The following is a 22,222-nucleotide window of genomic DNA, read 5'->3' as shown; positions in this document are numbered from 1 at the left end:
ATGAGTCTCCTGAAGGCAGCATATTGTTGGATTTGTTTTTTTTAATACAGGTTACCAGCCTATGTCTCTTGATTGGTGAATTTAAGCCATTAACGTTTAGGATTACTATTGATATATGGTTTGTACTTCCAGTTATGCTTATTTATTTATTTATTTATTTTAATTTGGCTAGTTTTTCCTCTTTGGTTATTTTTTCCCCCTTTACTGAGTTACCTCCCACTATTAGTTTTGGGTGCTGTTTTTCAACTCCTCTTCTTGTAATGTTTTGCTCAAAATGCCTTGCAGTGCTGGTTTTCTGGCTGCAAATTCTTTTAACTTTTGTTTATTGTGAAATATTTTAATTTCATTGTCAAATCTGAAGCTTAATTTTGCTGGATACAGTATTCTTGGTTGGAATCCATTATTTTTCAGTGTTTGAAATACGTTGTTCCAGGATCTTCTCACTTTCAACGTCTGTGATGAAAAATCAGCTGTTAACCTAATTGGTTTACCCCTGAATGTAATCTGCCTCCTTTCTCTCATAGCTTTTAATATTCTCTCCTTGTTCTGTATGTTGGATATCTTCATAATTATGTGTCTTGGAGTTGGTCTATTACGGTTTTATATGTTTGGGGTCCTGTAGGCCTCCAGGATTTGGCAATACATTCCATCTTTCAAATCTGGGAAGTTTTCTAAGATTATTTCATTCAACAGGTTGTTCATTCCTTTGGTTTGAACCTCTATACCTTCGTCTATCCGAATGACTCTCAAGTTTGGTTTTTTTATGACATCGCGTATCTCTTGCATGGATTGCTCATGATTTTTTAACATCCTTTCTGCGTTGACTATATTCTTTTCGAGTTGATAAACTTTGTCTTCATTATCTGATGTTCTAACTTCTATTTGATCTAGTCTATTTGTAATATTCTCGTTTGAGTTTTTAATTTGGTTTATGTTTTCCTGCATTTCTAGGATAACTATTTGATTTTTTTTTTTTAATCTCTATCTCCTGGTAGAGTTCCTTCTTTGCAATTTGAATTTGCTTATGCAATTCGTTTTCAAAGTATTCTTTCATTGTTTGGACTTGCTGTCTAATGACATCTCTAAGATTCCATTCCATCTGAGTCAGGTATGCCTTGAGTTCTTTCTCTGTCCATTTTTCTGATGCCTCTAGGTTCTCCTGTAGATTTAAGTTGTCCTGCATTGTTTGTAATCCTTTTTTCCCTTGTTTTTTCATGTTGTTCATATTACTTTCCAACTCTGTTTAACTGCTGTGTTTCTGGTTTCTCCTATAAATTTGTTTTGGTTTTGTATATCTCTGTGGTCTCTCCTTTGTGGTGGGAGACTATGCCTAGAAATGTTGGGCTTTATTGTACTTTAAAGCTGATTCATTCAATTCATAAAAGGCTTCCGGATTCTGTATGCATATAGTGATTTGTTGTTTGGTCTTAGGACTTTATGTTTAGGTTAGGTGCTATGATGGTATGAGGGTTAGTATGTCTTGGCTACTTTGGAGATTGCTCTACTGAAGGGGGATATTAACAGGCGATTGGATCAGGGTGTTTGGTAATACCTAGGTATTTAGGAGCCCTATAGACAGCCTCGAAACATTCACCTATTTGCATTTACACAATTACACGTAATGGAAGATGTAATGCTTGGGATGAAAGTTGGGGGGTAGGGGAAGGAAAGTGCTCTTAAAAAGAAAGAAGGAGAGGGAGATAGATAGAATAGAGGAGAATGGAAAGAACAATAAAACTTGAAAAGGGAAAGAAAGGAAAAGGGGAGAAAAGAAAAAAAACTAATAAAATAGAAATTTAAAAAAATGAAGTCTTAGAGGTCTATTTTCTTCTCTTCCAGTAGGTGGAGCTGTGCCCTCCGAGCCGAGCTTCTGCCCTCTATGTGCCGACAGCAGTCCCTGTAAGGCGGTTCCTGGGAGTCTCTCAATCCTGTTAGTCCAGAGCCGTTTCACTTCTCTGGTCCCTCCCCCCCCCCTTCCACCTGCCATCTTAAAATATATTGTCATTTGATTGCTCTTTTAAAACTCTTGTTCAAATATAATTTCATTGTATTTTATTTTTTTTCTGCCTTTTCCCATTCTGCAAGATTGTGTTCTCACTGTGCAGATAAGTTAGAAAATATATGTCCATATTATTATAATTATATTCAAATTTATTTTAAGTACTTTCCTCTGCATCTTTTGGGGTATGTTATGACACTACATTTGCTTGTGTGTTCACATCTTGACTTTTGTCCCTCTTATTGCCCCTTCTCGAGTTTCTTCTCCTACTGACAGCTAAATTTTCCCATTTCCTCTTACTCTCTTTTAGTCTTTAAAAAATATTTTTAATTAATTTTTTATTCTTCCTCCTTTACCATTGACATCTGTTTGTCATATAAAAGATAAAGGGGCAGGGGTGAGGCTGTATCTCAGTGGCAGAGCACTTGCCTAGCATGTGTGAGGTACTGGGTTTAATCCCTAGCACCCATTTAAAAAAAAATTCTGTCCATCTGCAACTACCAGAAAAATAAAAAAGAAGAAGATAAAGGGGGCCTGGGGCTGTAGCTCAGTGGTAGAGCGCTTGCCTGGCATGTGTGAGGCACTGATTTCAATCCTCAGCACCACATAAAAATAAATAAATAAATAAAGGTATTGTGTCCATCTACAATATTTTTAAAATATTGTATCAAAACAGATACCCCTTTTAACATGTTTTTTAAAAAGGGGTATCCGTTTTGATTGGTACTTATGCCTTTCTTATGCTCACTTTTTAAAAATTAATTCAAATTTTCTCTTGCCTTCCTACTCTATTTTTCTTTACATTACAAATTGCAATCCACTAAATAATAATTACATAGTTTATATAATTCTACTGCATTCGTGTTATTGTGATACAGTAGATGATGTCATAGAGTTCTGCTGTCTAATGACTGATCTAGTTGAGTTTTTATTGTTGATATTGTTAAATGTTGACCTCGCCAATCCTCAATAGGTGGCAACTAGTGCTATGGATGTCAGAGGTCAAATTTATATTAAGGCTGTACATTTTTTGCTAACATTAGTGCTATTCCTGGATCCCTCTTCCTCTAAGAGGAACTGAAAAATGAAACACTTCAAGTTCTCAGAGTAAAGATCTGTGATAGCAATTCCCACAACTCAGCCAAATAACAACAAATATCATCCCATATAAGATTGACTCACCTGAACCTCAGCATTACTTTTTCATATCGAATCATGGAGACCAAACTCCCCAGACCAACAGCCAGCTCCAAGGAGGGACAATGAGAGGGGGGGTCCTCTGGTCTGTGAAAATGGAAATCTACTCATACATTAAAAACAGAATCCCGGGGGCTGGGGTTGTGGCTCAGTGGTAGAGTGCTCGCCTAGCATGTGTGAAGCCCTGGGTTTGATCCTCAGCACCACATAAAAATAAATAAACAAAATAAAGTATTGTGTATAACTAAGAAATAAATATTAAAAAAAAAAAAAACAGAATCCAGGAAAACAAGATTAACTTTATATAAAAGGACATGTATAAAAAAGAGAAAGGGGACTCCTCAATTGATGTCTAAGTTTAAGATCCCTGAAAACCTGAGGGAACTGTCAAGCTTCCCTCTGAAATTCTCATTCCCCCAACAAAGGATCGCACAGATAGGGGAGTAGATGAAATTTCAGAGAAAGTTTATAAAAAAAATTATTAAAATGTTCAGTGAATTAAAAGAAGGTCTATGAAATGAATTGAGAGAGCATATATAGGAGACGAAAGACCATTTCAATAAGGAAACAGAGATACTGAAAAAAGAATCAGAACTCCTGGAAATGAAAGACACAATGAAATAAAAAAAACTCACTTGAAAGCATCACCAACAGAACGCTTTAACACCAGAACATTAAGTCTCAAAGACGTTTACGAACTTGGACACTTTGTATGCAAAAGGAGGAAAATACCATGAGCAGAGTATACAGAAATCTGGGACAGCATCAGAAGAACAAACCTGCGGGTCAACAGGAGAGAAGAGAACAGGGAGGTACAGGCTAAAAGCATAAGAACATTTTCAATGATATAGGAACAGAAAACTTTCCCCCATCAAAAATGAGATAAACATCAACATACAGAGCACCAAATGGACATGATCAGAAGAAAAATTTTCCCAAGACACATGATGATAAAAATGCCCAACATAGAAAATAAGTAAAGAATATTAAAACCTTCAAGAGAAAAAGACATCAGGTTACATTTAGAAAGCAAACCAATAGGGCTCTCCTTGACTTCTCAGCTCAGACCCTGAAATCAAGGAGGGCCTGGAATGAAGTATTCCAAGCTCTAAAAGAGAACAGTTGCCACTAAGATTGCTATATTCAGCAAAGCTGTCTGTCAAAATCAAGGGGGGAAGTAAAAGTTTTCCATGACAAGTATAATCTAAAAGAATTCATGATCATTGAGCAGCACTACAAAGAGTACTTAAAAATATACTGTACGCAGAGGAACTTAAAAACAAGCCCCCAAACCCCTAAATACAGGAAAAGCAATAGAAGAGTAACCAACTAAATGAAAATAAAGACATAATTAAATATAGCAAACAAATCAAGATGGCAGGAAATCACAAACACATTCATAATAACACTGAATGTAAATGGTCTCATTCCCTGATTAAAGGACATATATTGGCAAAATTAATCAAAAAACAAGATCCAACTCATCTCAAGCCAAGACACCCATAAGTTGAAGATAAAAGGTTGGGGAAAAATTCTATGCAAATGGAATCCAAAAACAAGCAGGAGTAGCAATTCTCACATAAGACAAAACATATTTCAAGCAAAAATTAATCAGAAGAGACAAGGAAGCCCACTACACTGTGATAAAGTGAACAATAAGAGGATATAATGATAGTAAATATGTATGCCCCAAATATCAATTACTTAATTACATTAAAAACCCAAACGCTTCTTGACATAAAATCCAAGATGGATCCAAATACAATAATTCTAGGTGGTTTTAGCACACACTTAGATAGATTATCCAAACATAAAATCAATAAAGATATAACCAACTTAAATAATACTGATCAAATGGACCCAATAGACATATACAGAATGTCCACTCCCAAATAGCTGAATTTACCTTTCTAGTAGCTCATAGAACTTTCTCCAAAATAGACCATATACTAGGACAAAATGTAAGTCTTAGCAAATACAAAAAATTGATATTATCTTGTGCATCTGACCAGATCATAATGGACTGCGACTAGAAATTAACAGTAAGAAAAATGACAGAAACCACATAAACACGTGGAGATTGAACAATACAGTTTTTTAAAATGAAGAATGGATCATAAAAGGAATGAGAGAAGAAAAAAATTCTTACAAACAAATGAGAACAGAGAAACAGCATATCAAAATCTCTGGGATAGTAGGAAAGCAGTGCTAAGAAGAAAATTTTTAGCAATGAATGCTCTCATAAAAAAATAGACCCCAGGGCTGGGGTTGTGGCTTAGCTGTATAGCACCTGCCTAGCATGTGTGAGGCCCTGGGTTCGGTCCTCAGCACACATAAAAATAAATAGATAAAGGTATTGTGTCCAACTACAACTAAAAAATTTATATTAAAAAATAGTCCCCAAATTAATAAGGTTATGTCATACTTCAAAGCTTTATAAAAGAAAGAATAAACTAATTCCAAAATAAGTAAAGATCAGAGCCAAAATCAATGAAATTAAGAATTAAAAAACCCCACAATATCAATGCAACAAAGAACTATTGAAAAGATAAAGAGACTGATAAACTGTTAGCCAAACTAACCAAAGAAAGAAAAGACTGCACCCCCCGCTGCACACACAAAAAAAGGACTAGAGAAGAAAAAGGAATTATCACCATAGACACTTCTGAAATTCAGAGATTCATTTAGAAACTGTTTTGAAAATTTATACTCCAATAAACTGGAAAATCTAGAAGACTTGTCAAATTTCTAGACAAATATGATTTGCACAAACTGAACCAGAAAGATACAGAAAACCTAAACAGACCAATACCAAGTAATGAAATTGAAATAGAAATTTAAAGCCTTTCAAGAAAAAAAAGGCCAGGGCCAGATGGATTCTCGTCTGAGTTCTACTAGACCTTAAAAGAACTAAAACCAGACTTTCTCAAAAGTAGTCCAGGAAATTGAAAGGAAGGGAACACTCTAATACATTCCATGAAGTCAGTATAACCCTGATAGCAAAATCAGACAAGAACACATCAAAGAAAGAAAACTACAGATTTATATCCCTGATAAACATAGATGCAAAAATCCTTAATAAAATATATCAAGAAGATAATACACCATGATCAAGTGGGCTTCATCCTAGGGATGCAACGTTTGTTCAACAAATGAAAATCAACAAATGTAATTCACCATATAAATAGAATTAAGAACAAGAATCATACAATTGTCTCAATAGATGCAGAAAAGAAAGTCCTTTGATAAAACCCAGTAGCTATTCATGTTAAAACTCTAGAGAAACTAGGGATAGAAGGAACTTACCCCAACATTATAAATGCTACATGTGATAACCCCATATTCAAAATATATTAAAAGGAGATAAATTGAAAGTCAAGGTTGTCCACTGTCATCACTTCTATTCAACATAGTACTTGAAATTCTAACCAGAGCAATCAGGCAAGAGAAGGAAATTAAACATGTACAAATAAGAAAAGAAGAAGTCAAAATATCTGTTTGCTGATAATAAATTCTATATTTAGAAGATCCAAAAATACCACCAGAAGACTTCTAGAGCTGGTAAATGAATTTAGCAAAGTAGCAGGATACAAGACCAACACTGATAAATCAATAACTTTTCATACTCCGATAGCAGTTCTCCTGAGAAAGAAATCAGGAAAACCATCCCTTTCATAAAACCTCAATGGGAATTAATCTAACCAAGGAGATGAGAGAACTCTACAATGAAAATCATGGAACACAGAAGAAATTGAAGAAGACACCTTAGAAAATGGAAAGACTCCCCCTGCCAATGTTCTTAGGTAGATAGGATCAATATTGTAAAAATTGCTATACTACCAAAGCAATATACAGAATCAATGCAATCCACATAAAGATACCAATGACATCATTCACAGAAACAGAAAAACAGTCCTAAAATTCTTTTTGGAAGAGTAAAAGATCCAGAAGAGACAACAGAATCCTGAGCAAAAAGAGTGAAACTAGAAGCATCACAACACCTGTTCTCAAATTATCCTACAGAACTATCGTAACAAAAACAGTATGACATTAACATCAAGATAGACATGAAGACTAATGGAATAGAATGGAAGACACGGAGACAAACTCACAGCCATCTGATTCTTGACAAAGGTGCCAAACATATATGTTGTTGGAAAGACAGCCTTTTAAACAAATGGTACTAGGAAAACGGAATATTCATATTTAGAAGAAGGAAGTTAGATCCTCTCTCTCACCCTGTACAAATGCATCGAAGACTTAGGAATTAGACTAGAAGACTTGTGACTGAGAGAAGAAAACGTAGGGTCAATACTTCATCTCATAGACACTGACTTCCTTACTAGGACCCCAAAAGCTCAAGAAATAGAATCAAGAATCAATATGTGGAGTGGCATCAAATTAAAAAGCTTCTCCATAACAAAGTAAATTTCAAGAGTGTGAAGAGAGAGCCTATGGAATGGGGACAGATCTTTGCCAGCCACTCCTCTGACAGGGGATTAATATCCAAGATATATAAAGAACTCAAAAAACTTAACACCAAAAAACTCCCAAACAATCCAATCGATAAATGGACAAAATAACTAAAAAGACATTTCTCAAAAGAAATACAAATGACCAACAAATGCATGAAAGCATGTTCCACATCTCTAGCAATCAGACAAATACAAATGAAAACTACACTGAGATGTCATCTCGCTCCAGTCAGAGTGGCAGTTATCAAGAACACAAATCATAATGCATGCTGGAGAGGATGTGGGGTAAAAGGTAAGCCAATACATTGTTGGTTGGACTGTAAATTATTACAATCACTCTGGAAAGCAGTACATTGATTCCCCAAAGATTAGGAAGGGAACCACCATATGATCCAGCTATCTCACTCCTTGGTATTTATCCAAAAGAAGTAAAATCAGCCTACTATAGTGATTCAGACACTTCAATGTTTATACACAGTTCACAAAAGCTAAATTATAGAATCAGCCCAGATGCCCATCAGTAAGTGAATGGATGAAAAAAGTATGAATATGCATGGAGTTTGACTCAGTCATAAAGAAGAATGAAATTATGGCATTTGCTGGTAAATGGATAGAAATAGCATCATACTAAGTGAAATCAGCCAGAATCAGAAAATCAAAGGTCAAATGTTCGCTCTCAAATGTGGAAGCTAGAGGAAAACAAGGGAAAGAAGGTGGTGGTGGAGGCATCTGATATCATAAATATAGAGGTAAGATCAGTGGAGGAGGAGAAAGAATGAGAGCCACAGAGGAGGGACAGAAAAGGGCAGAACTATAGAAAGAATTTAACAGAATCACGTTATATGCATACACAACTGTACCACAGGGAATTTTACCTTTATGTATATGTAGAAAATACCAATCAAGGGCTGGGACTGTGGCGCAGCGGTAGAGCGCTTGCCTAGTGCAGGCGGGACCCGGGTTCCATCCTCAGCACCACATAAAAATAAAGGCATTGTGTTGGGTCCATCTACACCTAAAACATAAATATTAAAAAAAGAAAATGCCAATCAAAAATAAACAAGCATAAGGAAGCTCATATGGAACTGGAGACTGTCATGCTAAGACCAAGCCCCCAAAGCAAGGCAGAATGTTATTTCTGATGTGTGGATGCTGACTCACAGTGAGGAGAGGGAGGGAAGATTGGACAAAGGGGAATGAAGGGAAGGGAGGGCGGTTGGGAATGGGAAAGACAGTACAATGAAATGTGTTCATATATGAATACATGATCAGTGTAACTTCATGTCATGTGCAACTTCAAGAATGGGAAGTTATACTCCATGTATGTATAACATGTCAAAAGACATTCTACTGTCATGTATAACTAAAAAAATAAGTAATTTTAAAAAAGGTTATAATAAAAGGAAGATCATAGAGGCAGGAGAATAGGGGGAGCAAGGAGGGGAGGAAATGGGGAGGAATGGGGATTAGATTCCATGCATGTAGGATTTTGTAAAAATGAGCCCAACCACTTACGATAATGCCCTAATAAAAAATAATGTATATATGGTGGTAGTGTGAACACATTGACACTAGGCTTTTTTTTGTGGGGGGGGGTTACTGAGGATTAAACTCAGGGGCACTCAACCACTAAGCCATATCCCCAGCCTTATTTTGTATTTTATTTAGAGATAGGGTCTCACTGAGTTCCTTAGCACCTCACTTTTGCTGAGGCTGGCTTTGAACTCTTGATCCTCCTGCCTCAGCCTCCCAAGTCACTAGTATTACAGGCATGTGCCATGGTGCCCAGCTAGACAATCTTTTTAATGGATTGAACTCCCTTGATTATTTCTTTGGGGGTTAACGATTCAAGTTTATTCTGTAAAAATTAGGCACAAACCACCTGAGGCCAAGTGTGACAGATGACTGTACAGTGAGTGATGGCATTTGCGTTAATGTGCGTTGTTCCTTGCAATTTTCACAGATTATTAAACAGTGAATTACCAGTTAAGAGCAACATATTCAACATGCCATTTATTATGGACGTTTTCCCTGTTCCCAGACTTCCCCAGCCACCCTGAGCAACTTAAATTCCTAAGACTGATCAAAATCACTGATCTCAACACTGTTAAAATAGTCAACTTGGAAAGGATAGCTTCATGTATGGAATTTCCCCTAGTTGATTTCATTTGGTTCTCCCCACTCACCTTATTTGCACAGGTGACCTTTTGGCACATTTTAGGACATCCAGGGTAATATTTCATCTTTTATGATCAAATAACACCATAAGGGAACAAAGCGAAAAATTTCTTAGGAAACTTAAAATGCAGAAAACATAAAAAGGGGATTTCTTGCTGAAACAGAAACAGGTTAGCAGAGCACAGGTATTGGCCCTGTGTACCTCTCTCAGAAAGGACTGGACACTGTGGTCCCGAGGGTACATCTTTAACAGTTGTCATGAGAAATATTTCTCGAGGCAAGAAAACAGTGCCCTCATGAGCACTGAGAAATATGTAGTGTCACCAAAGTGCACCCTTCAGGAGGAGCCCGGTATACAATAAGTGAGGACTTTATTATTATAGGAATTAGGGGTTGGTTTGTTTGCAGTATAGGGTATGGAACCCAGGGTTGCTCCATCACTGAGCTACACCCCCAGCACTTTTAATTATTTTAAAAGAAATTTCGTGGACAGCCTCTCACTGAGCCTCCAAAGCAGACCTTTGTGACTGTTTGATAGGTGGGATTACAGGCACGTCGACTGTGCTGGCATAAATTTGATTAAATGTACACTTTCTTCAGTTCAGATGCTAACTTACCCCTTCCATAGTAACTTTATTAGGCCATTTGTGTATGTAAGTGATGAATTTTGTAAGATTTGATGGGCCATTTTTAGTCCTGAAGTGCATAAAATAACCCCTTGTTGCCTATCTTAGAAAGTCTGCATTTAATACAATTATTTTAAAAGTGAATCCTTCTAAATAGCTCATCTGTTTAGCCTGTATTGGCTCAACTTTGGGACTCTGTCATATCCTAGAAATGTGTGGTAATGTCACTGGGGAGTATAACTACATTTTAAAGAATAAAATCACATCAATACTAAGAAGGATGATTTTGCCATGTGATAGGATATGAATGTTGGTGCAGATTTGATCTATTTGCGAGATATCGTTGAGTGATTATGAGCTTGCGGTAAATAAAGCCCACCCCACAAACCAGTTGCAAGCTGCTATGTGCAAAGAAATGTGCTGGCTGCACAGCATCCTGGGGGCCAGTGTGCAGTTTCCTGTTTGCCCTTTCTTTTGTATCTAGAGTCCATTCCCTGCAGGTCTTCCCTGTGTTTGCAAAGTGAAGAAGTAAACCATCTCAAGTCCAGAGCTTATCCCCTGAAACAAAAACCAAAATGCAACACTGATACAATTTGGCTGGATGATAACAAACTGGATCAATAAGACATCTTCTTTCATTGGAGGGGGACAGTATTTCACTCTTGCTTGTAATTAGTGATTCTCTAAAATGTGGAGTTGAATTCAAACTAATGAAAACCTGTGAAAGAATGAATTTTGTAGGACTAACTGCAGAATCTATGATTCTTTTCTTCAAAGGCAATGACATTACAATGAACAGAAAACCCACTGTGTGCCTTTCCCCAGGCAGAGACTTGTTTGGCACAGTGCTGGCAGTGGCTGTGTGGCTGGTGTTCTTGGGGACACAGCTGCCAGTTTGCTAAGTGGTTTCATCTCCTCTAAGGAGGACTTGGTGGGGGTGGCTGCTCAGGCTCCTGCCGAGGACACACGAGGTCTCTGAGCCAGATTTCTGGTGAGCACCAGGGAGGGCTCTGGGAAGTCTCCACAGGTCTCTGACTTCCTGTGAGGTCTCCATAACTCTCTGGGAAGGTTTATGTGTGAGGTCTCTGAGGCAGCAGGGGTCCCTATGTAGGACTCTGGGCAGCAGTGGAGGTCTCTGTGGGAAGGCCTTGAGATTCTCCAGTGGGTGTCTGTGTGCGGGCCTGTGGGAGGTCTCTGTGCAGGGATTCCATGGGGCACTGTGGTCTCTGTGCGAGGTCTCTTGGGGGCAGGGAGCTCTGTGTGTTGTCACTGTGGGGTCTCTGACCAAGTTCTTGTGCTTGGTCTCTGCAGCAGTGCCAGGTCTCCGTGGGAAAGTCGATGAGTGTGTATTTTGGGAGGACCCAGTGGGAGGCCCTCTGCCACCTCTGTGGGAAATGTTTGAGGTTTTTCTGCATGTGAGGGTTCTATGCAAGGACTGAAGAACAACTAGAGGGGTCTATGAGAAGTCTGTGTAGGGAGGGGAGGTTTCTATGGGAAGTCTCTGTGTGTCCCTGCTGAGGGCCCTGTGGGGTCTCTATGCAGGGTCTCTGTGGAGGTGTAAGTGTGAGGTCTCTGGGGATGTCTCTCTGTGAGGACAGCAGGAGGCCTGGAATCTGGGGAGTCTCTGTGGTTCTGTGTGGGGTGAGAGGCCCATCCTGTAGTCCCCGGGGGTCTCTGGAGGGCTCTTTGGGAGATCTGCACAGGAGGTCTCTGGGGGCACACAGCACTGGTGGAGTGAGAGGTCTCTGTGCACTGTCCCTGGTGAGATTGCTCAGGAGGTCCTGAGGAGGTCTCTGCTCTTCTCCCTGTAGGCCTCACCGCCTGGGGAGGACTGAGCAGCAGGACAGGGGCCCTTGCTCCTTCCTGTCTGCTGGCTGGTCCTTGGCTCAGCCAGTCCGTGGCACCTCCCCTGGCAGCAAGCAGCAATGGGGTTTGTCCGGGTTCTCCACATTCCAGAACGTGCTTCTTGCTGTCCTGAGGGAGCCCAGCAGCAGCCAGCATGGCCCTCAGGGCAGGGTCCCAGCTCTGTGCCACCCTGTCCTCAGCTCCCAAGGGATCAGGGGCTGCTCTGCTCCAGGGCAAGGCCCCCTAATCAGTCTTGGCTCCACTCCCCTGCTGGGCTCCCTCTGGAGGCTGACTTGGTCACCTGGGCCCAGAGAAACCTGTGGCACCAGCAGCCAATCCCAGGGATCTGTGCCTTCTCCCCCTCCACCCAGGTGTCAGTCCAGTCCCACGTGTGGGGAAGGCAGGGCTCTTTGGCAGTGGCCCCTTGTGCAGGATCCTCCACCACCCCTTGAGACCCCGGAGCTGCGCCCTGCACGGCACACACAGAAGGTGTTACCTAGGGAAGTGGCTGCTCCTCTCCCTTCTCCTTGGGGCTTCTGCTTCTCCATGTGGACAGGTGCTAGAAGCAGAGTGAGTGCAGGGAAGAGGCCACAGCCCTGGGCATTGGGACAGGTCAATTCCAGCCCCTTGTATGCACAAATCTTGTCTGATTGCTCGTTCCCTGCTGGTCTCTGGGGCATTAGGGGCTGGGAGCCAGGCAATACTTGCTTCATGACTCCAGGCCAACCTGTCATCCCTTCTAAGTGCCCACTTTCTCCTGGGAGCAGACCTGGGGACACCTATGCATGCAAAAGTCACCAGACTGCTGGTCACTTCTCACTTCTCTGGCTCTGGTTTTTCACCTGTCCTTTCTAGGGTTCAACAAGTGAGTGAATATTTGCAAGCTTGTCAAACATGTCGTTAAGAAATGAATCCTCCCTGGTTTGCTTGGCTTCCCCTGTGTCACAGCTGAAGGTTGTGGGAGGCCATCCTCGCATGTGATTTGAGTTACCTCCCTAGCTGGGTGAGAGGCGCTTAGACACAGCTGTGTCAGAGCTATTCCTCACCCTTTTCCAGGTCCGAGGGCTCGTCCGTGCAGAGGCGTGCCTGGCCACTGCCCCGAAGACCCAATCATCGCCCTTGACCTTGGGATGCTGCCCGCCCCCCAACCTTCATTGGATGGGATTTTCCCTTGAATTTTTTGTTCTCCAATAAAAGTCCACTCCCTGGCGTGTTCTCACTAGTCTCTTCTGTAAACACCACCACCACATTAGATGGCTGGAGGCGGGAGCTAGGGGAAGCCATCCTAGAGCTGGTATTAAAGGTAATAAGAGTCTTGTCTATTTAATTTAAAACTCTCTAGCATTTACTCATGAATTGAACCTTCTTTCATGAAGCCAGCGCTGGTCGCGTGGCAGAGAAGGTGGCTCCTCCAGGTCTGGGGGCAGGGTTCTAAAGCAGGTGGGCCCCTGGGGTGGGGCCAGGGTGGGCCTCTTGGCTCCCAATGTTACTTCTTTTCTAGGATTGCGAGAAGGAGGAGGTCTCTGTGGGCAGGGGAAATCTGTTGGAGGACTCTGGGGGTGGGCCCTAAGAGGCCTCTGTACCCCTGGTCCCTGCAGCTGCCTGAAGTTTAAGGTAGAGAAGAAGCAGGGCCAGACCCCGAGGTGGGATCTTCATCAGTCCTCCTGGTCTGGGTTTGATGGTGTTATGGAAACGTAAGTTCCCTGGAGGATTTGGGGACAGGGTGGGCTTGCAACACCACTGTCAACTTCCTGCCGAGGCCCATTCCTTCTAGAAGCCAAATCCTCCAAGCCCCAAACAGACGGAATCTTTACTCTTTATGAGAAAAAAAATCATGTATATTAGGTAACATATCTTGGATGTACTAACATGAAAAAATAATATTTCTCTGCATGGACTAAATTTCTTTCTCAGGGCCGTGTTTTCCTACCAGAAGAGACTGGAGAACAATTTGCTGGTTGAGCAGACAAGACACCTCCCTGACGAGGACGGTGCCTAGGGCAGGGGTGAGGGTGGCCTGAGGGCCCTGGCATTGCTGGCCCATGCTGGGAGGGACTGACTGGGGACCCAGCCTTTTTGGAAAGCCAGGGGTGGGGATGCCTCAGGGCCCACTGCTGGCTATTGAATTGGACATGCTTCAGTGACTGTTGGCTTCTGTCTGGCCTTTGCCTGATGGGGTAGCTACGGCCCTTGGGGGAAACTGCATAAGCAGACATCCCCCTTTGCTGTGGGCAGATGGGAGGCCTGTGGTAGCAGGGAAACCGAGAGGCTGGGCTGTGCTCCTCTCTGAGCTGCTTTAACTTGGAGGCACAGCATTTATGGTGGAGAGCCATTTTCTTCTCAAGCATCTCTCCTACGGTTGTCATGAGCTCCTGGGCTTCTGTGATGTTGCTGTCGTCACTTGCTGTGGCTTTGATAGATTGTGGACTCTGGGCAGAGGCTAAGGGAGGCCTGCATCTTTTCAGGGATTCTTCCTGCTCTTGGATTTTCTTTTTCTCGGGGAAAAGCCACTGAAGAAAGCGCCTCCAGGTTCTTAGGAAGAAGCCATCCGAAGAAGGATCCTGTTTCGTTTCTTCTGTTCCCCTGACCTGGGTGAGCTTGGAGGTCCCCAGTTCTTCCATTTCTTTCTGCTTCCCTGAGCTGGGCCACCTCCTGTCCTCGCCCTTGTAAGCAGGAGCATACAGCTTGCTGTGGGGCTTCTGCTGGTGTCTGAGAATCCTGGGCTTCGGTGGCACCAGGCTGCTCCTTCTGGCTGCCAAGACATTAACTAGTGTTGGTGCTGGCAACTTCCTAAAAGGCTTGCTCTGGAGAGGAGGCCAACATTCTGGAGAAGCCAAACTGTCTGACGCTGGGACCGTGTTGGTCGAACAGTCTGGAAGGCGTACCTCAGGGGCGCAGACTGGGGGCTGGCTCACTAAACTCATCTCCGCTGTCTGCTGAAACTCGCCAGCATCCTCTGCCTGAAGGCAGGGCTCCCCTAAATACTGGGCAGGGGACGTTCTGGGCAGTACAGGGGCTTTGAGGCTGCTTTTCCCCATCCCCTGGACAGTCCTGCTCTGCAGGGTTCTGTCCAGGAGGTTATGTGTGAGGGTCTTAGAAGGCGGCCTGCTCTCCTGTAGAGCTGGAGGGGCCTCTGGAAGCCTGTGGTCATGAGTGGGTGGGACCCCTGTCAGGGCCCGCTCGATTTCCTTACCCGCAAGTGAGGAGATGAGAAGACTCGTCAGTGTGGGGACAGACTCATCAGTTAGCGCCTGCCCTCTCGGACACACCGGACCCAGTGTGGGGACAGACTCCTTAGTTAGCGCCTTTCCTCTCGGACACATCTGACCCAGTGCGGGAAGGCACTCTTCAGTTAGTGCCTGCCCTCTCGGATATGCCTGACCCAGTGCGGGATATGTCTGATCTAGTGTGGGGACAGACTCATCAGTTAGCACCTTCCCTCTCGGATATGCCTGGCCCAGTGTGGGGACAGACTCGTCAGTTAGCACCTTCTCTCTCGGATATGCCTGGCCCAGTGCGGGGACAGACTCGTTAGTTAGTGCCTTCCCTCTTGGATATGCTTGGCCCAGTGTGGTAACAGGCTCCTTAATTTGCACCTTCCCTCTCGGATATGCCTGGCACAGTGCGGGAACAGACTCGTCTGTTAGCACCTTCCCTCTCGGATATGCCTGGCCCAGTGTGGGAACAGACTCATCAGTTAGCGCCTGCCCTCTCGGACATGCCTGAGGTGGTTTCCCCAAGATCTTGGCAACCTCAGGTTTTGAGCTGGCCCCAGATACCTGGGAGGAGGAGGAGGGGCCGTCAAATTCTGGAAGGGTCATGCATGGTGGAGCCGATGTCATCTTCAAGAGATTTAGGGGCTTGAGGACCTTGAGGGGTAGGCCCCACCTGTGCTTCACCCACAGCTTTATAATATGGTCTTCCAGGATCTGCTGAGTGGTCGCATCGAGAAAGGGCAGCTTCGCGCAGGTGCTCGTGCAGGTGTCCCAGCTCTCGGAGAGTGCCAGGGACCCGCTTTCCAGGTGGGTGGCAGACGTGGACGAAGTGCTCTTGATAGAGAGCCAGGACTGGTACACATTCCAGGGGATCAGGCCCTCTTGGATCTGCCCCGACTTCAGGCACAAGTGGCCTTTCAGCGTGCTTCCTAGTTGGTTCTGGTCCACGGGTCTTGAGAAGTCATTTTCTGAGCGTCTCTTCAACAGCTTCGTCAGGTTACTTACTGAATCCAGAGTGTGTGCCTGCTGAACCTTCCCTGGGAGGACCTCCAAGTCCTTGGATGGATCTTTCAGGACCTTCCCTAGAATATGCCCCAGATGCTTGCCTGTGTCCTTCTCTAGCTGGAACCTCACCTTCTGTGTATCCCTGCTGCTGTCACCTATAGACAGGGAGGCCTGGGGGGGGCAGGGCTTGTCCTTGGCCCGACATGTCCCTGGTACTTCTTGAGATGTCCCTGCTAGTTCTTCCCGAAGTTGCATTAGTTCTAGAGACTTTTGCATCTGGTCCCACCTGGGTTGCATGAGCCACCTTTGAATGTGTTGCTCCAGTTGCTCCCGAAGCTCAGAACTGACTGGGAGATTCTCGGGAAGGATGGAGTCCGGGCAGTTGTCTTGGGAGAGGTGGGGCGGGAGGATGTTGTAGACTTCCTGAGGTCTTTGGACCACTGAGGGCAAAGCCCACCCACATCCCAGTTGTTTCCCAATCCAGGGCATTTGTGTGTGTTGAAATTCAGTTGGGAGGAGAGACTGTGGCTTATTCTGGGATGTAGGGCCAGATGCTGCACAGTCCATAATGTGAGGTGGAGAAGAGGGTAGCAGGGCTTGGAAAGAGGATGGGAGGTGGACCTGGGTCTGGAACTGACCCAGAGTTTGAGGCTGGAATTGGGACATGGATAGAATCAAGGGTGGGGACTGGGGCTGGGAAAGCAGGGGGGACATTTTATCCTGCACTTGAACTGAGCACACACTGGAGGTTCTGTTGAACAAGAAGCAGGTGGGCTGCAGAGCAGAAGCGCCCTGGGAGATCCAGGCAGCAGCCACCAGGGATTCACTGTGCAGAGAGGGGAGACCCCAGAAGAGCTGGTTGTACTTCTGCTGAAAATGGTCCCCCAGGACCTTGGAATAGGAGAGCTGCTGAGGCCTCAGCAGCTGTTTCACTTTGTCCTTTATTTCCCAGAAGGGTTGTGGGACTGTGAGGTCCTGCTCAACACCCAGGGAATTCAGCATATTCCTCAAAGAACTGAGATTGTATCCTGGGCTCATTTGTTCTAGAAATGTTCCATCTTTTTCTTTTTCCTTCCAAATCTTGACCTCAACTTTCCTTGTGACCTTTATCCCCAGGATGTTCTGGTCATCAGAGCTGTGCAGAGAGGGGTTACCAGCCTCCATCTGCCTGCTGGTGGAGACTCCCAAGGAGATGGCCCTTGGTGGCTGGTGGGAGAGAGGCCCCTTCTGGGACTCGCTGTCTGATGAGGTGGTGAGGCACAAGGCTCTGGCAGCCAGCTGCCACCAAGGAAGGGCTGGGATGGCAGAACTTGTGTGGCTAAGGCTGGAGATGTCTGGGATGGGAGAAGCCAGCATGTGCTTGGGTGGGGACGAGCTCCGTGTGATGGCATCCAGTGGAAGGGCCATTGAGTCACTCTGAGAAAGAGTCAGAGCAGGGCCTGGCAGTGGTGGGGTAGAGCAGGGTGCTGGAGGTACTGTGCAGGCCCCAGGTGGACATGGTGGGGGAAGGGGAAATGCCAGTGGCTGGGGTGACAGGGATCCTAGGGGAAGCAAGGGCCCTGGTGACTGAGAGGCAGTGAGGGAAGGGGGTAAGCAGGCCAGAACTGAGGAGGCTGCTGGACCTGAGGACGGAGAGGAGGCCAGAGGCAGGAGGTGCTTGGTCAGAGGAGCCAGCGCAGTGCTGTCCACGTGCTCCCAGTGTGGCCGGGGAGGCCCGCCAGCTGTTCTTTTGTACTCCTTGTCAGGGGGGTCTTGGTCTAAGGGCTGGTAGGAGCTGTCGTTGGCAGGGACCGTCCCCAGGACGCTGCAGAAATAGAGGACATGGCTGCAGCCAGAGGAGGGGCCAGCAGGAGGGTGGGCATCAGCAGGCCTGGTCCCTCCGTACCCATCCCCTGACTTCACAGTTCTGCCACTCCTGGCCCCAGGGTTTCAGTGCCCCCATCTCCATGTTCTCCACCCCCCCCACCCCTGGGTCAGCTCTGAGGCCCTGGCGTCCCATGATAGGCCTTGGGAGGAAGGATATTGGAGAGAAAGGGAAAGTTTTGTACCTTTGCACAAGAGAAATCAGGTTCCAGGTCTCCTTCACGTAATCCAGGCAGTCTCCACACGCTGGAAATGAGGAGACAGGGTATAGTGTGAAGGCCATGGGGATTTTAAAGGATGCTGAACAGAATGTTCCTTCAGAAGGGATCACAGGAGATTAGACTCTAGAGCAGCAAGCATCAGTGTCCAAGGTCATATGACCCTTGGCTGCAAGGTACTCGCCTGGGCAAGTCTTTGTCATTTACAAAGCGCGTGTACATACATCATGTGGGAGAAAGGATGGGGTCATCTCAAAAAAAGAATCAACTGTAGGCAAGTAACAGCCTGTCTTCACTTGGACTTGAAGGTCCCACTTCCAATCCAGCCCTACTGCTCTGCTGCCATCCACCTGCCTGCTGCTGGGCCGCACCCACCCCTGCTGCAGCACAGCTTCCTTTGGAGCATGGAACCTGAGCCCTTTCCGATTCTGGGTTCCTTCCCAGCAGCCTCCTTCTCAGGGCTCTGCAACTGGTCTCTTCGAAGCAGTGGAACTGTCCCCGCTCCATCAGGATTGAGAGGAGGCGCTCACCTGCTAGAGCCGCATTCTTCTTCTTGCTCCTGCTCCTGCCCCTCCTCTGCAGGCCACCCTGAGAGACAAGGTAAAAACAAAACCCCAGAAAACAGGGCTGAGGCCCAATCTTCCCTCTCCTCCCTCTAGACAAGCTGCAGACAGTGACCATGAATTTTATGGTACTCTACAGTGAATCAGTGGAATCTGTTTTTTTTCTTTCCTTTTACCCATTTTTAAAGTAGATATGATATTGTTATTCTCCTTTCAAAAACAGAGAGGGATTTTCTGTGTCAACCCCATCAGTCCTGGGTTCTGTGCTCAGGAAGCAGCTCATCTACCTGCCAGGCAGGGCTCTGTTACCTGACGCCAGAGGTGACTCCTGGTGATGGGAGGCCCTGGCTGGATGGACCACAGCTCAGAGGTCTCCAGCACCTCGGCCTCTGAGTCCCAGTGTTCGAGCTCACCTGGCCCCCAGCTCTCCACCCATGGGCCTGGAGCCTCAGGTGGTGCTGTGGTGCCCACTCTCGGCCTGCCGGCTCCGCCTGCCCCAGATGAGGCTGTGTCTCCCGAGGTTTCCCAGTGGACACCGGCGCCATTAGATTGGGAAACGTGGAAATCGGAACCCAGGAGAAGGGGCAACGGGGCTCACCTTTCTGCTGTTCTTCCTACCGGCTGGTGGTGCCTCGGGCTCACCCTGCAGGCAGGGCAGCAGGAGGAGGAAGAGCCCCAGGCCACACACAAAGGCCAAGAGCATGTCCACCACCCAGGTGGAATGGCCGGGGCTCAGCCATGTGGTGCTAACCCTTTTCAGAAGCAAGAGCGTGTTCTCCATCGTGTCCTTCATCAGCCTCCATTAGTTGACCTCAGGCCAGAGAACTCCCTTTGGTGGCCGGAGCAACGCCCATGCCCACGTCATAGAGCCCAGCCTGCTCATCACAAAGGGCTGGGGTGGGGGAGGTGGCAGGAGAGGCTAGGCTGGCCCCGCCCCACCCGGCCCTGCCCCNCAATCAATTCATCAGCTTTTCAGCTTTGTTGTCATTTCTCGACAGTGCTCCTCTTAACAGTTCTATCTTGCCTTTATAGTGACATAGTTGACTGTACAAATGCCTCTTCCCAACCCCTCTTTCCCTTCCACCTGCTGCCCTAGTTCTTTCCCACACTGAAGATCTTACCCCCCCTTCCCTTCCACCTGCTGCCCTAGTTGTTTCCCACACTGGAGATCTTGGCTGGTGGCTTGTCCATTTGACAGACATTAAAAGTCTGAGACTGACCCTGTCCTGTTGGCTCTCTCCCAGGGACTTTGACTCTCAGGGTCCAGTTGGTTCTTGACTCCAGCTTTCCTATCCAGTGGTTTTGGTCCTATATTGGAGCAGGAACAGAACTTAAATTTATTTTACACTCATTTAATTTTGTGAACTTTGAATGTGAACTTTTATTTTTTTAAATTTTTTAAAAAATATTTTTTCTCAAGTTTTAGGTGGACACAATATATTTTTTTTTACATTTTATGTGGTGCTGAGGATCGAACCCAGCGCCCCGTGCATGCTAGGCGAGCACTCCACCTCTGAGCCACAACCCTAGCCCTGAATGCGAACTTTTAAAATGTTTGTATGATTTCCCATCAGAGACCTAATGACATAAAATTAAAACAACGATTCCAAATTCATTAAATATGGAAGAATTATAAGTAGCTACAACTTTTAATGACATTTTTGTAAGTGTGTAGCTTTTATATTTCTGGATTTTTATATTCTGGAGAATGAAATCATGGCATTTGCAGGTAAATGGATGGAGCTGGAGAATATAATGTTAAGTGAAGTAAGTCAATCCCCCCAAATCAAATGCCGAATGTTTTCTCTGGTATAAGGAGGCTGATTCATAATGGAGTTGAGGGGGGCCTGGGTGGATTAGATAAACTCTAGATAGGGAAAAGGGGTGAGAGGGAAAGGAGGGGGCAAAGGGGTAGAGAATACTGTGGAATGAAATGGACATCATTACCCTAAATACATGTACGAAGACAGGAATGGTGTGGATATACTTTTTAAACAATCAGATATGAAAAAGTGTGCTCTATATGTGTAATGTGAATTATGCATTCTGCTGTCATACATAATTTGTTTGATCCAATTGCAGTGGTATCAACCTAAGACAGGAGGCTGACGCCTAGAGGTCAGTTCATCCCATGACGGGTAAGAACCATATGTTGAATTGGACAAACCTAACAGGCACGGTCCCTAGCCACATTGCTTGTTGCTTAATTAAACAGAAGGGGGGAGATGCTAAGAGCCACAGCCAAGTAATATGATGCATGGCATTTTTGGTTGAAAGGTGATGCCAGCAAGCCATTGAGATGATATAATTATGTTAAGATTTGCATTCATATGGATATTGGACTCCTGCTGTCCACCTCGGCCTGCTACGGGACTCCTGGAGAGTTCCCATTGGTTGGGGAAGTGCGGTAGGAGGGAATTCCGGAGGAGGAACTTCCTGCGGGGATCCGGAGAACGCAGCGTGCATCCGTCGGCAATCTTCCTGGGAGCGTAGGGGACATTGGCGGCAGTTTCAAAAATAAAGTTTGTTCCTGCTTGAGTGGCTCGTGATTTTGTGCCCAGCCAGACTGCGGCAAGATTAGAATAAAAAAATTAAGAATAAATCTATATGATTCATCTACCCCCCTTTTGGGTTTATATTCATTGGAAATGAAACCAGCGTACCAAATACCTGCATGCCCATATCTATTGTATCACTATTCACAATGGCTAAGGTATTGAATTAATAGCTAGGAAGTACAAAATACCCCAAATAGCAAAAGGAATCTTGAGGAAAAAGAACAAATCTAGAGGTATATACTACCCAAGCTCAAATTATATTATGGCATAAAACCAAATTGGGGCTGGGGTTGTGGCTCAGCGGTAGAGCACATGCCTAGCACATGCAAGGCCCTGGGTTCAATCCTCAGCACCACATAAAAATAAATAATAAATAAAAATAAAGGTACTACGTCCAACTACAACTATATATATATATATATATATATGTATGTGTATGTGTATATATATATATATATATATATATATATATATATATAT

General features: G+C 44.7%; 1 protein-coding gene across 1 annotated transcript in view; it reads right to left on the bottom strand.

The window, feature by feature from the left end:
- Positions 1 to 20,035, bottom strand: part of LOC125615885 (spermatogenesis-associated protein 31A6-like) — a 145,563-nt gene extending 125,528 nt beyond the window's left edge. The window contains exons 1-4 of the mRNA XM_048800348.1: positions 19,783 to 20,035; positions 19,152 to 19,209; positions 18,589 to 18,649; positions 14,909 to 18,344 (exon numbers count right to left, since the gene is read on the bottom strand). Of these exons, the coding sequence (XP_048656305.1) occupies positions 14,909 to 18,344; positions 18,589 to 18,649; positions 19,152 to 19,209; positions 19,783 to 19,977 (3,750 nt within the window). The 5' untranslated portion in view covers positions 19,978 to 20,035. The remainder of the gene's footprint in view (positions 1 to 14,908; positions 18,345 to 18,588; positions 18,650 to 19,151; positions 19,210 to 19,782) is intronic.
- Between the last annotated feature and the right edge of the window lie 2,187 nt (positions 20,036 to 22,222).

This window comes from Marmota marmota, unplaced genomic scaffold, assembly GCF_001458135.2.
Source record: "Marmota marmota marmota unplaced genomic scaffold, marMar, whole genome shotgun sequence".
Lineage (NCBI taxonomy): Eukaryota > Metazoa > Chordata > Mammalia > Rodentia > Sciuridae > Marmota > Marmota marmota.
Note: the sequence above shows the minus strand (reverse complement) of the source record. Positions and strands in the feature narration are given on the sequence as shown.